This window comes from Salvelinus sp. IW2-2015, linkage group LG23 (genome assembly GCF_002910315.2).
Source record: "Salvelinus sp. IW2-2015 linkage group LG23, ASM291031v2, whole genome shotgun sequence".
NCBI lineage: Eukaryota > Metazoa > Chordata > Actinopteri > Salmoniformes > Salmonidae > Salvelinus > Salvelinus sp. IW2-2015.
Genome location: NC_036863.1, coordinates 49,496,774 through 49,514,499, shown reverse-complemented (window position 1 = coordinate 49,514,499; position 17,726 = coordinate 49,496,774). Strand labels below are relative to the sequence as shown.

The following is a 17,726-nucleotide window of genomic DNA, read 5'->3' as shown; positions in this document are numbered from 1 at the left end:
TTTTGCTCTGACATGCACTGTCAACTGTGGGACAGGTGTGTCCCTTTCCAAATCATGTCCAATCCATTGAATGTACTACAGGTGAACTCCAATCAAGTTGTAGAAACATCTCAAGGATGATCAATGAAAACAGGATGCACCTGAGTTCAATTTCAAATGGGTCTGAATACTTATGTAAATAAGGTATCTGTTTTTTATTGGTAATACATTTGCGGGGGGGGGGGGACTGTTTTCACTTTTCATTATGGAATATTGTGTGTAGATTGCCGAGGAATTTTTTATTTATTATTTAATCCATTTTAGAATAAGGCTGTACCTTAACAAAATGTGGAAAAAGTCAAGGGGTCTGAATACTTTCCGAAGGCACTGTATACATAGTGTAAATATACACATACTGCAAATGTGGTTGTTTGAAGAATGATGCTGCTTTTCTCAAGTAGATGATAGAGAAAGACGGACATAGACAAACACAGACAGACAAACAGACGTCTCACCTGGGGGTGGGTTCTCTGGTATAGCAGGCTGGACACCTTCAATACTTAACCAGTGAGCTGAGGAACAGAAAACAAGAGAGAGGAGAGTTACAAGAGCTTGTATGATCAACAAAATCAAAAACTGTCATAGGACGTGTAGATAACACAGTACACGTGAATCTTCTTACTCAATGCAATCAACATCAGTAAAGGTATACCTTTGAAATAGTTTAAGATAGAGATATATATATATAAATCTCTCTCTATATATATCTATATTAGTTGCGTTTTTATAACCCCCCCCCCAAAAAACACAATAATAATACCTTTGAGAGAAACGTCAAGGGGGACTCTAGGGAGGGGTGTGTTGATGATGTCACTGAGGTCCACCTCATTCTCCTCGTAGAAGTGAAGCTCTCTCCCTCCTCCACTGGCGAAGCGGAACGGGATGAATTCCTGCGACTGGAAGCCATAGAGAGGCTGTGGAGGAGAGAGGACAGAGAGGCGGCCGCTATGAACCCAAGCACTGGGATGACTAATATTGTGATGGCTGTATAGATACAGACAAACTGAAATGGTGCAGGGACCAGTGTAGTGACTTCCATCAATAACTACAATGCCTTCGGAAAGTATTCAGACCCCTTGACTTTTTCCACATTTTGTTAGGTTAAAAATGTATTCTAAAATGTATTTAATCGTTTCCCCTCCCCTCAATCGACACACAATACCCCATAATGACAAAGCAAAAACAGGTTTTTAGAAATGTAAGCAAATGTATAAAAAAAAAATATATATATGAAATATCACATTTACGTAAGAATTCAAACTCTTTACTCAGTACTTTGTTGAAGCACCTTTGGCAGCAATTACAGCCTTGAGTCTTCTTGGGTAGGATGCTACAAGCTTGGCACACATGTATTTGGGGATTTTCATCCATTCTTCTCTGCAGATCCTATCAAGCTCTGTCAGGTTGGATGGGGAGCGATGCTGCACAGGTATTTTCAGGTCTCTCCAGAGATGTTCGATCGGGTTCAAGTCCGGGCTCTGGCTGGGCCACTCAAAGATATTCAGAGACTTGTCCCGAAGCCACTCCTGCGTTGTCTTGGCTGTGTGCTTAAGGTCATTGTCCTGTTGGAAGGCGAACCTTCACCCCAGTCTGAGGTCCTGAGCGCTCTGGAGCAGGTTTTCATCAAGGATCTCTCTGTACTTTGCTCCGTTCATCTTTGCCTTGATCCTGACTAATCTCCCAGTCCCTGAAAAACATCTCCACAGCATGATGCTGCCACCACCATGCTTCACTGAAGGGATGGTGCCGGGTTCCCCCCAGACGTGACACTTGGCATTCAGGCCAAAAAGTTCAATCTTGGTTTCATCAGACTAAAGAATCTTGTTTCTCATGGTCTGAGGGTCTTTAATGCCTTTTGGCAAACTCCAAGTGGGCTGTCATGTGCCTTTTACTGAGGAGTGGCTTCCGTCTGGCCACTCTACCATAAAGGCCTGATTGGTGGAGTGCTGCAGAGATGGTTGTCCTTCTAGAAGATTGTCCCATCTCCACAGAGACACTCTAGAGCTCTGTCAAAGTGACAATCGCTGACCAAGGCCCTTTTCCTCAGATTGCTCAGTTTGGCCGGGCAGCCAGCTCTAGGAAGAGTCTTGGTGGTTCCAAACTTTTTCCATTTAAGAATGATGGAGGCCACTGTGTTCTTGGGGACCCAGATCTGTGCTTCGACACAATCCTGTCTCGGAGCTCTACAGACAATTCCTTCGACCTCATGGCTTGGTTTTTGCTTTGACATACACTGTCAACTGTGGGACCTTATATAGACAGGTGTGTGCCTTTCCAAATCATGTCCAATCAATTGAATTTGCCACAGGGGGACTACAATCAAGTTGTATAAACAGCTCAAGGATGATCAATGGAAACAAGATGCACTTGACCTCAATTACGTGTCTCAGAGCAAAGTGTCTGAATACTGATGTAAATATGTTATCTGTTGTTTTTGCAAAAACGTTTAAAAAACTGTTTTCGCATTATGGGGTATTGTGTGTAGATTGCTGACCATTTTATCCATTTTAGAATAAGGCTGTAACGTAACAAAATGTGGAAAAAGTCAAGGGGGTCTGAATGTTTTCCAAAGGCACAGTATACCACCAATTGATTGATATCATTAAATTGACAAGTCTGCTTATGCAAATTAAACCTGAAATGCTCCTTTCAATATAGCCTATATACTGTACTTCATTGAGGTCCTGCAAAAAGTTCTCCAAAGAAAGAACCATTTCTCCATGATGGCGTAGTATAGTCCCCCTCACCTCTACATTCTTCAGTTTAAGAGCGTGATCTATGTCGCTGGTCGTCAGTTTACATCTCTTTCCGTGGTGCATAAACTTCAACGCGTCCTGGAAGACAAAGGGAGGGGGAAAACAGAAGATATGAGCAAAGGATGAGCACATTTGAGCACATTTCATAACACAATTACCCTGTGTTCATTGGTATTGATATGAACTGAGGTGCGACATGTCAGAATGAGTCGTCCAATAAGATCACCGTTTATCATTCTCTGTTGCAAATCATTTTGCTACTGTGTGCCCTACGGATCACGGCCCTGTTCTTACCTGGGCGATCTCCTTTATTCTGTAGCTGACCTCATCGCTCAGGGCGGCACAGCTCTCCTCCTGTAGCTGCCCCACTCCTATGGACTCTGCCATGGCCTTCATTGACTCCGTGGGCAGAACCACAGTGCACTGCTTCGGCCTCCGCTCCTCAGCCATGGTGGCTGTTGGATAAGAGAGATAGCGCAGAGGTCAACGAGGAGGCATGTCAAGCTGAAAGAAAACGTACAGTTACTTATGACTATAACTACTGTTTCCTGAAGAAAGGAAACGAGGTAAAACACAGTTATGGGGAGTTTGCATGATTGCGCCTTCTACTGAAGACAATTAGAATCACGCCTGATAAGGCCGCCTTCCACAGGTGATAACCCGAAGCCCGGATGAATTCCTTCAATTCAGTACCGAGCTTCACCGAGTCCAGAACTGGGCGGTGCGGGCCGAACAGGTGTTGTACGTTGTTTCCCTCCTTCAGTAAACAGTAGTTATAGTCATCTGTATGTTCCCTTTTAGTCGATCAACTCGGTTCAACACAGCTATGGGKATACAAAATCACGCCCAAGACGACCCCAGTGGACACCAAATGAAATGGTGCACGGCAGTCTACCCAGAGTTACAACCCAACAGGAAAATGTGCGGTACCCAGGTATTGCACAATCTACACACTGCCAAATTACCCTCTCCCTCTCCAGCCGTAAGCACAGTGTACGCGTGTACACCATTAGGTAATTCCTGCCTYCTGCTGTCATATGCCAGAGAAATAGACTCCACAATCCAGTGGGAGAGACGCTGTTTAGAAATGCTCACTGTACACGCGTAACGTTCGTTCCGGACATGTAACAGCCGCTGCTCCTCAGAAGCAAACAGAGGCGGCAAAAAGGGGAAAAAGCTCAAAAGCTAGAGACCTGTAGGACATCCATGACTTTAAGGGCRAAAGATGCATTAGAACGCAACGTCACCTTAGAGTCAACTTTTTTTTTTTACAATGAGAACGTGTGTGCCTAAGTTGACAAATGTAGATGCACACAAAGAAATTTAGGCGCCCAATTAAACATTTTGAGGTCCTAAAGCTTTCTTTTTCTAGGTTCACTGGTGCTCCTAAATTAAAATCCCAGTTCGGGTCACACAGCAAAATATTTAGGCGCCCTATGCTAGTAACAGGGTTCATACACATTTGGACAGATGGAATTTCATGATTTTCCCATAACTTTTAACCAAATTTCTATGACCAACAATTGGTTGTGTTTCTATATACAAAAGTAAGCGTAATGTGGTATCAACACTTTTTTCTCGTTTTTCAAGCTAAGGTCGTTTAAGGGAGTATGCAAGTACACGTGTTCAGTTCGGCTAGCCGAGTTCAGCTAGGCACCATCTGAACTGAAGCATGCTGACACCTTTAGAGGTGGACAGGAATAAAAGCCTGCACACCAATTAATCCACACATAAAACGGTCAACCGAATCGTTTCTAGTCATCTCTCCTCCTTCCAGGCTTTTTCATCTTTGAACTTATATGGAGATTGGCATCTAAACTTTCATAGTGTTACCATGACGACCGGCAACACAGTTCATCTTTCAATCACCCACGTGGGTATAACCAATGAGGAGATGGCACGAGGGTACCTGCTTCTATAAAACAATGAGGAGATGGGAGAGGCAGAACTTGCAGTGCGATTTGCTTCAGAAATAGAAAGGAATTCTATTTTAGCCCTTGGCAACGCACACGCTCGTTGACACGCGCGAGCAGTGTGGGTGCAATAATTGAATAACATGGATTTCAACATATATTTTGCAACGCTCGCACATGCGACGCGAGCGGTGTAGTCAAGGTATAAGGCGTGGAGATCTCCAAAGCGTTTAGCCGAGGCCAAAGCCACAAGCAGGGTGGTCTTGTAGAAGAGGATCTTCAGATCCACAGAATCCATCAGTTTAAAAGGGTTCTCACACAGCACATCCGAAGCCCAAGTGGGCGCAATAGGTTTACAAACCGGCCTGAGATGGGGCACACCTTATAAAAGACAGTGTAACACCTATTTCTCAATGCCAGAAACTCATATAATAGTAACTTACAGCACCTCAAGAAAACATTCTCAAATTACAAACTCTTAAATCAATTGTTATAATAGTATAATGTTGTTCTAAAAGTTGGGTTTGAGGTTCTCCAAATCAGCTCTAACTTCGGTGGGGCACATTTCATCCAAGAACTTCCACAGCTATCAACAATGGTTGGAGGGATTCAGCAAGAAGTTGCTTCTCAAAGTGGATGCTATCACAACCATTAACGTGGCTTCTAAAGCATCTAAAAACAGACAGCGGCACCAGCAGAGACCGCAAGCATTATCAATGGCATGGAAATTAATCGGGTAAGTGAAAGAGCTAGCTTGCTTGCTACCTCTATGCTAATGTTAGCTAGCTATAGAGCGACCACATTTAGCTGACTTCTTCCATCTTAAAGCACTTATAAAACGAACCAAATGTAAACATGTCTGCCAGCTGTTGGTAGCTAACTGCTGATGCTGTCATAGATAGTACAAGCCTTTGGGAAAGAGATGTTTTCAAGGCAGGCTTGCCGAGTGCGGGCTAAACTGAACTGCAACACTTTGGCCATGGATTTCGCAGAAGCCCCTAACAGGCTGACTACACCGCTCGCGTAATGTGTGTGAGCGTTGCAAAATAAATGTTGAAATCCATGTTATTCAATTATTGCGCGTGCCAACGTGCGTCTGCGTTGCCAAGGGCTAAAATAGAAATCAGTTCTATTTCTGACACAGATCACGCTGCAAGTCCTGCCTCTCCCATCTCCTCATTGGTTTATAGAAGCAGGTACCAACGTGCCATCTCCTCATTGGTTATACCCACGTAGGTGACTGAAAGACGAATGAGGTCAGTGGCGGTAAGGCACCTAATTTATGAAAGTTGCCAATCGCAATATAAAGTCAAGAGAAGAAAAGGCCTGGAAGGAAGAGAGATGACTAGAAACGATTCGAGTGACCATTTTAGGTGTGGATTAATTGGCGGAGTAGAGGACCTTGTGCATTTCAGGTAAAATAACAACTCCATGTTTATATCCTAGAACAAATTAGCTAGCAAAAGTAAGCTAGCTAAATAGGACAAATTAGCTAGCAAGTGCAAGCTTGGACAAAATAAATGTATGCACGATGGCGCACACGGGCAGCCGGTTTGGGTTCCGTGTTAGCCATGCTTTTTTTGGAATGTTGGAATGTAGATTTTGGTCCATAGAAAAGTTTCTTTTTGGATCAAGTAGGGCTGTCCCCGGCTAAAAAAAAAATGTTGGTCAACCGAAAGTCGTCTGTTCTTTTGACCAATCGACTGTAAAAAGAAATGTATATGCATTGAGCTTGTTTGATGCTTTAAGCTCACTGAATGATGAAATAAGACAAATTACTCAAGAAGGAGCCAAAGATCAAGATAACCTGAAGAAAAAAACCTTAACCTGACCATGCTTCTGCTGGCTTTCTCTGCCAGTACTCTCCTGATGTTGCCGGTAATAGGCTACACTGAATAGTTGGCAAACTTTCTCATGTGGAATTCCAATGTATCTAGCCAATTTTACTGATCTGCATGCCAGTTATGGTTTTCATATGCATATTTTCGTGGAACAGTTTAACTTAATTTATAAAAATGTAATTTGTATCTCAATCATTGTCATGTGGTTAATCAAAATTAAATCCAAATGAATATGATACAAATGTAAAAATTAACTTATATTGACATTGCCAACTATGTAAAAATAGCTTACATAAAGCCAACAAATAAAAACATTGAAGCCTGCAGGTAGAAAATATTGACTACACATGGCCTGCCTGCAACAAACTTGAAACATTGTATCAACTACTAACTTGGGTCAGGCCTGAAGCTTGTACTAGCAAACTTACTTAAAAAAAGTCCCACCCCAGTGAGCTCGGGACAGACACAGCTGTAGGCTATATTCACAAGGGATAAGAAGTAACCAGGTAGGCCTATTTTATGACGTTTCCACTTGATCAGAGCATGACATTTTTACCTTTCACGCTGTGTGATTATGGAAAGGGAGAGAGCTGGAAAGATTTTTCAAATGCATTGAGGAATTATTGTCATTATCAATGGATGTAAAAACAAACATCGTTTGCTTGCTGTTTGAGGTGAAGAAAACATTACTTTAAGAAGCTCCACAGCTCATTAGTGGTGGTGCGTCAAGCCAATCAGAAATACTATCAGATCCCCAAATGGGCACATTTATATGTCTACATTTGCACGCAGGCCATGTAGCCTATAGTCCTACTTCTATGCATAATCAGGTGTGCGTACATACTCAACATTGACAGGAGCACGCAAGACAATGACTAAATTGGCAAAACTCGAAAATGGAATAAAATAAACCAAAACTTGTTCCTCACAAGTGTAGCATAGGTTGTGCGCTCTACAAACAACGTGTCCACTCTGACAATGATAAAAGATTGTAATAATATATTGAATGCATTAATAGAAATKATTGGAATTAACGGTACATTTACTACTGGTGATGTGTAATGGAAATGTGTAATAGACACTAACAATCAAACGCAAACAATTCAGTTATGAAACAATGAATGTGCACAAATTGGCAGGAGCGAGCATTCTGGAGAGAGATGTGCATTGAGCATCTTAGCCACACACACCTTCTTCTTGGACTGTGCCATCACTGAGGCCTCCGCAATGGATTATTCTCGGCTTCTGCAATGGATTAGTTCACAGATGGGYGCAAAAAAGACAGGTGTCTTGTGTGCCATAAAAAKATATATATATAATATTTGCTACTGCKCGACWAAAAWAAATATTGGTCGACCAACAGCCTATCGACCAAACAATCGAACAGTCGAYTAATTGGTGTCAGCTCTAGGTAGGTCAGTTGCTTCTTGTTGAAGATGCAGCAGATAATGTTACCTTGCTAAGGCCTCTTCCCCCATTACTGAATGAATCTGTGGCTATTTCTTTCTAGCCGGCAAAATAAGTGAGCTAGAKTTTTATTTGTGTACTGCCATATGTCGATAACACAAGTTTGTCACTGGTATGGGCTACTAAATATCCTAAACCTAGACACTGATAGCTGCAAGCTAAAACCGGGGAGAGGGAGGAGAGAATTCACTTTCTGTTTCATCCAGGGGTTGTAACTGGTTCAGRGAACAGGAACGAAAACTGGTTTGAGGAACAGAGCCAGAACCGAGAACAAAAGTGATCGATGATGTTCCAGAGCAGAACCGTTCTTTTAAAACCATGGGAACCCGTTAATACCGTTATTTKACGTTCTAGGCATTTTTTTCCAGTCCCACAAAAAACACAACAAAGTGCCTATGCAAAGCCCTCTCTGTTACTCAGAAACTTATTCCAGTGTCTGYCTGCCAGATGAAARTCTTTGCCAGTTTGTGTGTGATTAATTAGAGAACAATGGACTAACTTTTTCAATGCTAGTTAGTTATCACGTTTCACAATGGACTTATTAACTACACATAAGTGTGTTAGCTAGCTCTAGTCTAGCTCTCAAAAACTCTAAGCAGCATTATATGTAATGTAMTGGAACTGAGTCATGATCAAGGGCTAGCTCTGGTCCAACGTCAGTTAAGCCAATTCTCTGAAGTTCAAAGACATTCAAAGTTCCTTCACTAAAGCCGCTCCTCCTTAGGTATAATTCTGTGGGCTTAATTCAGATGATGCCCTCCTCACCTGCAAAATTTCAATCGCATGTCACCACCTACACTACACTTGTCTGTCCAATGCATGTACATAGCTTGCCCGCTCCATACCAAGCTGCTCTATCCATTGATGAAGTCATTTAATGTCGAGCTAAACTGATTTCAGACATTTAAAAAGGAATAGAAAGGAACAATATAAACAGTTACTTTTGTTTTGTTTTGAACCGGTTTAGAACTTTAATTTTGCTGGGTCGGAACAGTGGAACGGAATGGGGAAAAATTATTGTTCTGTTCAAAACTAAAATGATTTCCCTTCCAACCCCTGGTTTCATCTGCTGCTGGCTTGCTAATGTTCACTCATGTTTTTCCACATGTAATTGCTGAAATTACATTTTAACTAAAAAGTTAGGTGCCATTTGGTACGCACCAGATTACCATTACAGTGGTTCGTCCTTTAAAAGTTGCAGCRTACTGCGGCGCAGCTTGCATGGTGCCGCAGAATTTTATGGCACGYTATTTAAGTGTGAACCACTGGTACCATTAACGCTAKTTAGTGCTAGTTTGATCACCAGAGGGCATCTTTGAGAAGCATTTGATAGCCTTCAATARTGGCTGTACTAGAGAATATAAAACCTWTTKTTGTAATAACATAGTATATGGGACTGATTTTAAGAAATTTTGCTTAATTTGATGAATATTATGGTGTTTCTATTCCAAGAAAAATTAAAACCCTCTGGGTTTCCGTTAGGAAAATATGGCGCTGTACAACGTGATGATCGGGAGTAGGCTACAGTACTGGGCTATTTAACTAAAGCATCCCTGTGTCGTGTGGGAGACCGGGGTTCAATTCCCTGATGGGGAGGAAGGAGTAGGCTGTCTTTGTAAATAATAATTTGTTTTTAACTGACTTGCCTAGTTAAATAAAGGTTACACTAAGAGCATAACATTTCTACCCCCTAATTTTCTAATTCTAGTCTAAAATACTGCCCCCTACAACAGTGAGGTTAAGGAGCGCTCCGAGCACACACTGTACACTCTGGACGAGGAGTAGGGTTGATCCGATCGTTCTGTCCTAACAACAGCAGTCAAGCACCCAAGCTAACTGGCTAAAGTTGGCTAGCTTGCTAGCTATTTCTAGACAAATGAGAGAACAGCTCACTCTGACCATTGTATTCGCCCTAGCAGAGCTGGTTAAGCAGTTTTTATGTTATCCAGAGCGTTGGTGACTGCAACTGTGCTGCTGGCAACAATTGAATTACGCTTTTTCGCCAACGCTCTGTTTACTGACAAGGGACATATTCAATGGGTGTTGAGCGTTCATAAATTCGTCAGTTATTCTGTGCTCTGGCACACTCAGACGAGAGTGCTCTGAAATCGGAGTAGATAGCCAGAGCGAATTTACCAGCTACATCTATCAACAGTTGTTGCAGTGACATCATGAACATATTATTGAAATGGTTGCTCGCATTGTGGAGTMTTTTGTTAAGACATGTAGCTAGCTARCTAGCTAAACAATGAACCATAATCCCAACTCATGACATTACTACCCTGCATGAATCTGCAGGTAGCTAACCAAATGGCTCTGAGATACGAGTAATATTACTACACAGATCATACACGTAACGTTAGCTAGCTAACAGCACACTTTAACTTGAAATGAAAATGACTGACTAAATTATAAACGTGCAATATCTGAAAATATAGCTAGCTAGTAGGGGTGGGTGATTTGAACAAAAATGTATATCACGATATTTTCCACTGTCCAGACGATAACGATATAATATCACAATATACTGTTATTTATTTATTTTATATTTTAAGCCCTTCAAAGTTAATATATTACAAAATATTRCTTTTAAACTTAGAGAAACAGAAAGGGGGCATTGCACATTTTTCTTTTTTTACTTCTGTGGTAAACCTGTGCCAACATGAAACATAAACAAAGCTATATGAGTTAAATAAATATGCAGTAAAATGTAACTTAAAAAAAAAAAGTAAAACCTTTTTATTTACTTTTTTACTTTTTCCTGACAAATATAAGAAGTGCYGTCTTTTTTCAGCATAACACTGGTCATTATGAATTCAAGTTGTAAACCTTTTCAAACGAACTTCTTCAAGCAGTAACCAGTCTGTATGTTTCTCAGTTCAACATGTAACAATTCACTGCCTCCCTCTTCACAAGTTCCGTGCCAGGAACACCAGCCTATTGACAGTTTCTGGCTTCAAAGTTGCCCTGTGGCATGTGACCACATTGCCCCCACTGCTAAATGCCATCTCAAAGGGCGAACTTGTGGCAGGGATGTATAAGTATTTCTTTGCCAGACAACTCACTTGTGGGAAGTGTGAACTCGCCACCACTCCAAAGGATCAGCCTGACTGTCTGCTGCCATCATCAGAGTGTAGCCGTCCAGCTCTCACTCCATGACCTGTCTCTGGGTTCTTAAGGCAGGTGCACTACAGCTTTTCTTAAAGAAGCTCCCAAGGCTCTTCTTGGACTTCTTTGCGGATTGTGGAGCAGTGGCAGCTTGCTTCTCTCTCTCACTCTAGTCCTCTTCAAGAGAGAAGTCTCCCACGGCTGTGTTCCCATACCAGGAGGGCTTCTGTCTCGGAGGCAGCTCTCACCTTCACCAGCTTCTCAGTGGTCATGTAGGTGGTCTTGAACCTTGAGTCCAGAAAGGTAGCCATGGTGAGCAGCTCATCTGTTTCAGGGTCGGTGTATTTGTCATTCAGGTAATTGAGGACACTCATCTTAATCTCTCGGGTCAGGTTGGCTTCGCCATCATTTAATTTCCGAACCTCCATCTTGAACAAATGGAGGACCGGCTTCAGATAGGACACACCTTCACGTATGTCTCTCCTGGAGGGGCTTAAGTGCTGCCGGGTTAGATTTAAAGACCTCAATGTCTTGCCAGGAGGGTGCAATGTGCCGTGTTTTTTTTGTCTGCTGCCAGGACTTGTGTGATGGCCTTTTCCTGCTCCAGGACTCTTTCCATCATCTGCAGTCGAGATCCCCACCTTGTCGGGGATTCCGTGATGAGCTTGTGGAGGGGCAGACTCAGTTTATCCTGTGCCTTTTGCTTCCAACTATAGGAAAATGTGCTGACCACTTTCTTGCATACTGGGAAACCAGAGGTTCATTTTGGACACTCTTCTCTGAAAAATAAAAAGGTGAAAAATAATTACATATGAATCACAATTATTCAATAGAAATAACATTGCATCTGCTGTAATTACATCAATTTGCAGCATGGACACTGGACATGATTACAAATGTAATCCATCTATAGATGTACATACAACTGTCGTGATTAAGAGAGCTATGTTGCTTTCGAAAACGGGATCATTTATTGAGTAGGCTATTTATTATTAAAAGAGAGAAGATAGATTCATATCTTGAAACCACAGGCTAATGTATCAATTAGAAATAAAACCAATGTAATGTTTGGATATTGCACACATTTACAAATATGATAGATTTGCATAGCTGTATATATTCGGCTTAAAGTATAAGAAGGATCAGGCGGTTTAGTCTATAACTTTAAACAGAGGAGATAAAATGCAGAAAGCTATTGTATTCCTTAAGTTGTTGTTTTTAAGTTACGTTATTTTTCTACCTAGCTCTGTGTGTTTTGGACGTGGAAACTTACCAATAGCAATGTGTAGCCTGTGTCCGAAAAAACCTAGTCTTGTGCATTTGTTCAGCTTCAATGCTGTGACCATGTTCGATTCGCTGTCGGTAGTCATACATACTTGACGCGACTCTTTCAAGCCCCAGGATGAAAGTGCCTCCCTCAGCCCAGCTGCAATTATTTCTCTGATGTGTCGGTCTGGGAAATAAGAGGTCTGAAGGCATTTGCTTTGCAGCTTCCAGTTGTCGTCAATGTAATGAATTGTGAGGCTAATGTATGGATCTGTGGTCCGGCATGACATAATTCGGCAGTGGTAGAGAAGAATGCAGCGTTACGAATTTAATTGGCAACTCTGTCCCGACATTCTGTGTAGCATTCTGGCAGACATGTTTTGCTGAAGTATTTACGGCTCGGGATCTCGTATCTTGGGTCTAGAGTTCGAATCAACTTTCTGAAACCGTYTTTCTCCACAGTTTGAATTGGTTCCATGTCTATCGCTATGTGATACATAATTGCACTCGTTATCTCATTCCACTTCTTGCTCTTCTTGTCATAGGGAGTACCACTAACGAATGATGCCTTGAGTGATAGCTGAGTGTGGGTTTGGCTTGAAGATATCTTGGGACTTGCTCCGGGGATTTGTTGCACGCATTCTGGTAGATTCTTCATATTCGTGCACATGCAGGGTTTTCAGGTGGTRAAAAAGATTGCTGGTGTTTCCACCTTTGCCTAGCACAATGCTCTGACAACTTACACAGTACTGTTTGTTGGTCGAGGTCGGATATCTTAAAGCCAAACCAGTTCCAAACGAACCAATTCTTCGTTGTCCTGCAAATCAACCTCAATAKCGTTATTTTCCTTGTCTTCAGTCATCCTCAATGCTTGCTTACACTTTAGCGCTTGATTTTTGGACACTTTTGCTAACGAAAGGAGTTTACTTCACTAGATGTTTGCTTACTCTGCAGTTGCGCATGCTTGTTTGTTGACTTTGATTGGCAGGCAGATTGTGTGTAACGTCCATGCTTCTAGTTTTTTTTATTTGCTAAAGAAGGCATTGTTTTTAGTGAAAGATAAACCATTTGAACTAGCCCACTAGGCTGTATGACTGAACGAAACAAAAAACGTCTTATTTCATACATTTATTAATTTATTATGATATGCACGATATGGCAAAATCCATATCATGGCACAACRTCATACCGGTATTCACGTTCATACCGGTATACCACCCACCCCTACTAGCTAGACTATCGTACATGAATGGATGCTTCTCCCTCTGCCCCAGATGCCATGGTTGCCCTTAGTTTGAAGACGTAATCTGGAGACAGGTTTTCTCCATCTCCTTAGCTATCATACTCTATTWCCACTGATTTCAAAACTCAGTCCTCCAGAAAGTGGTGAGCAACACTTATGCAGTTTTAATACGTGATAACTTTTTTTTTTAAAGCCACGTTAGAGAGGATTACCTACTACACATACTGACCAGCTCAAATAGACAGAAGCGTGCTACATGGCAGACAAATCCAAACTCATCTCTCGGCATGTCCAGCCTACTCATTATCTCAGCCAATCATGGCTAGCGGGAAGGTTCCTTCCTTTTTCTGTGGCTAAACCAACTAGGCGCGTAATTTAACAATTGTATTTACAGATGGCATACAAGTTTGATAGTAAGGCACATGAAAGTTCACATGTTCCAGAAGGCATTTCTGCCAAAAAACACGTGTAGATTTTTAGTGACAAGCAACATACGCCTAGTTTCCTGAAGTTAGTCAAATATTACCTCAATCACACCAACTACCTCGTGCCCGAGTACACTGACTTGGTACCGGCATTCCTTGTATAAAGCCTCATTGTTATTTTATTGTGTTACTATTTTTTTATTTGTTAATTTTCTTACTTTTCAATTGTATTGTTGGGAAAAGGCTCGTAAGTAAGCATTTCATGGTAAAGTCTACACTTGTACTCCGCACATGTGACAAGTAAGTCAATTGTGCACCAGCAAGAGATCGTTGTGTTTGGTAGCACTGTTTCTGTAGCGGTGTTTCATAGGATGGGAGAGTTTGCAAAACAAATGCCCACATRATTGATACAAATCATCATGATATCATTCTGCCAGGTAGGTCTACTTTGCAATCAACATTTAATTGGTAAGGTTTTTGGGAAAAGCCTTTAGAAATGACTGTTTAGGCATRCTAACTGGCTACACAACCACACACAGGCGCACAAGAAGAGGCATTACTTCTTCTGATAGTTGCAGGAATACGATTTACTGATGCATTCTTTTCAGGAATTGAGAAACGAGWGCAAAGAACTACTTTTCTAATAAGTTAGTTCAATACATTTAACTTTCTGTGCTCAGTCCAGAGGCTCAACCAATTATTCGGCAGGTCTATTCCTACGTCAGCGACGTCAGTCCTGCAGAACATTTCGAATATCTGGCAGCATTTTACATTTTTTTTCATCGTTCGAGTAGTCACACAAAAAAAAAATTTGTACTTGAATGGTATTTTTTTAAATTTTAGAACACAAGGCTAGCACTGGAAAACAAATGCCCGCATTTATCTATATGCCAACAAATTGCAACAATGCCTAATTTATAACCATTGCAGATAAATCCTAATTGCTACATTTCCCCATATAGAGCGCATATATTCAGTCAATGAAAAAGCMAGTGCCATTTAAGATTAATTTATTGAAACCGGAATATCAATTTGTTMTATTATATTGTGGAACACAGTATTCAATTTCGTTTATTCTACCTGTTCTTTAGAATTGTATAAACGGATGAACAATTCCACATTGAACACGGCATGGCGATGCACGGACACAACATCTGTTTGGTAAGAAGGAATGTGCTTAATGATTCTGATGTTTAGGGGGATTATAGCCTAGGCTAACCATTTCTAAATGGCACTAGCAGATAGCAAACTAGTGCAAAATGGGTTGGGGTTAGCCATCCTTTTGTTAGCCAAAGGGGCTAAGTAGCCAGCTAGCTTCCCATCCACCACAGMCACGTGGACAAGCCCCACCCCCTCCATATTCATAAAGTGGGACTACCCATTCAACATCAGCATGGCTGAATGCGGCTGGGCCCAGGTCATCTTAAGCTCATCGACRAAGTCTGGAAAAAGAGGCAAGCAGTGTTTGACCGATAGCAGATATTCCCCAACAAACCTGAATGCCTTCCGCCGTGGGGGGAGGACGGCCACTCCACTGACAAGCGTGCAGCCGCTTGGTGACATAGCTCCATGAGCGGCGCGCTAGAAGCCAGGGATTCCCCTACTACATCCGTATCAAGGATGTGTGGCTGCCCCAAAGCCAAACCCTCCATCACAGTCTCAGAAAAAAAAGTTAACAAGCCAGAGAAACCACGTCGTCATCCTACACGAGTCCTATGTGACACTGAAGGACACCGACATTTCAGCCAGCACTATATCGCCATGCTGGGAGTACAGCTCCATGTGATTCGATTATGAACCCAGATCCACCCTCGTATCCTGCAACTCAGGGTACAGGCACCCACGGGAGGAAAGTGAACTTCTGTCTCACCAAACCTTCTAAGGAAAGTTACACGCGCGAGAGAGAGAGAGCTTAGACGCAGCCAGTGACAGTCATTGCACGAGCTGGTTCAATCCAGAGCAGCCTGAGCATGCAAGTTTCAATTAATCAATCAAATGTATTTATAAGGCCTTTATACATCAGCCGATGTTTAAAGTGCTATACAGAAGTTACATTTACCATAATATAGATAATTGAATCACATTAGGTGTCATTCTAATGTTACTCAGTAGAGGGCGCTAGCGTGCAATCTCCCTATAGCTATGTTGTACAGAGGACCAACAAAGGGAACTGTCTGTTTTCCTATTTGAGTTCTAATGTCTATGTTATAAATAACTTAAAAATGCATCTTAKAAAGAAAGCATACTGTTCTAATTCATTCAAAAACGACTCATCTTGTTTTGAACACAAAGCATGCCTCTGRATCCAGGCCATGTCCCAGTATCTAATGTTAGGTTTCTGGCAATTCACGAATGGATAGTGGAGAAATGTAAGATTACATGCATCAAGGGGAAACCATGACGTCCACGATAGGAGAGAGTTTAGGAGATCTTATACGGTTTGTGCTATGGTCATTTTCATGAGATAGTCACTTTTTGTAAATGTAAGCATTTATGTAATCAGAAAAAGCACACAGGCTTCATAATTCATAAAGGTCATGTTAACTGACTGCTATTATCTCAGAACATAATGTGTAGGATCTCCTAAACCTGTGTAAACCTATTTTCGGCGTTTATCTCAAAACCCGATTCTTTCCCCCCATGAATGGCTGAACGAACAAGCAAGTAAGATGGGGCGTATTCATTATGCCRATTGTTGCCAAACGTTTTGCAACAGAAACCGTTTACTTCAAACGGAAACCATTTTGCAACGGAAAGGAGAGTTTCAATTGGACAAATTCCGGTAGGTCCCTCCGTTTCGTTCTTGAACGGTGAACTGTTTCCGTTGCAAGAGGTAATGAATGCACCCCGATGTTCCCTCATTCTGTCTGAATGGACAAAAGCTATACACGTATGTGTTTTCTACTTTCCATAGCATAGGATCAACAGCCTAGTAATAACATATGCGTTTCTTATTTTAAACTCTGAGAGCAAACGGTAGTCATCGAAATGTAAACTTGCTGGCTAGTTAGTAGTTACCAGCAGTTTATACGGTCTGATCATTAGCTAGCGAACTACTAATCAGAACCAAAAGCAACACATACAGCAAACTCTCCAAAGTGTGTTATGTTAACAATTTCTATACAGCGTGCAAGSCAGACAACTTGGTGCATTTTGTTGATTTACTAGCTGGATAACAGTTAGCTGACGTTCGCTAATGCTAGAAAGCCAAGTTGATTAGCCTAGCMTAGCGGTCTTACCTTTGTAAAGCTACAAATACGGCCGTTAAACACCAACAGGAGAAAGTTAAACGAATTAAAAAGAAACAAATACTATTAAAATGTGCGATAATGGCTTCTTTGCAAATCTAGATCATTGCAGTATATATTCATTTGTAGGTTTATTTTAACTGCTTTATGGTCTGCAGCTCTGACCCCGTTTTCTGAAAATCCGCCATTTTGTTTTACCTTTCAAGGTCCTCAAACATGTTTACGTGAATGAAGTGACATCCTCTATTTTGAAGCGTTTTACATTTGTATCTATGGTGGTATACAGTTTTATGAAGCTGGTCTTATTGTAAAATATAGTATACATAAGGATTTCGTAACACTTTAATGTAACTTTTTTTGTTGTTGAATATTTCACACTACACATCTGTAAGGATTAGTTGGATGTTTTTATCAATCGGC

At 41.5% G+C, this 17,726-nt stretch overlaps 1 protein-coding gene across 4 annotated transcripts in view; it reads right to left on the bottom strand.

The window, feature by feature from the left end:
* taf6 (TAF6 RNA polymerase II, TATA box binding protein (TBP)-associated factor) overlaps positions 1-17,502 on the bottom strand; it is a 70,376-nt gene extending 52,874 nt beyond the window's left edge. For 2 of the 4 annotated variants that reach the window (XR_011474003.1, XM_023968340.2), the window contains exons 1-5: positions 17,298-17,502; positions 3,090-3,250; positions 2,787-2,873; positions 800-953; positions 495-551 (exon numbers count right to left, since the gene is read on the bottom strand). Coding sequence is in view for 3 of the 4 variants with exons in the window: in XM_023968340.2 (XP_023824108.1) it covers positions 495-551; positions 800-953; positions 2,787-2,873; positions 3,090-3,245 (454 nt within the window). In the remaining variant the exon portion in view is untranslated. Of the gene's footprint in view, positions 1-494; positions 552-799; positions 954-2,786; positions 2,874-3,089; positions 3,251-11,081; positions 11,904-17,297 lie in introns of all 4 variants that reach the window. The other 2 variants (XM_023968343.2, XM_023968341.2) reach the window with 2 other exon arrangements.
* Between the last annotated feature and the right edge of the window lie 224 nt (positions 17,503-17,726).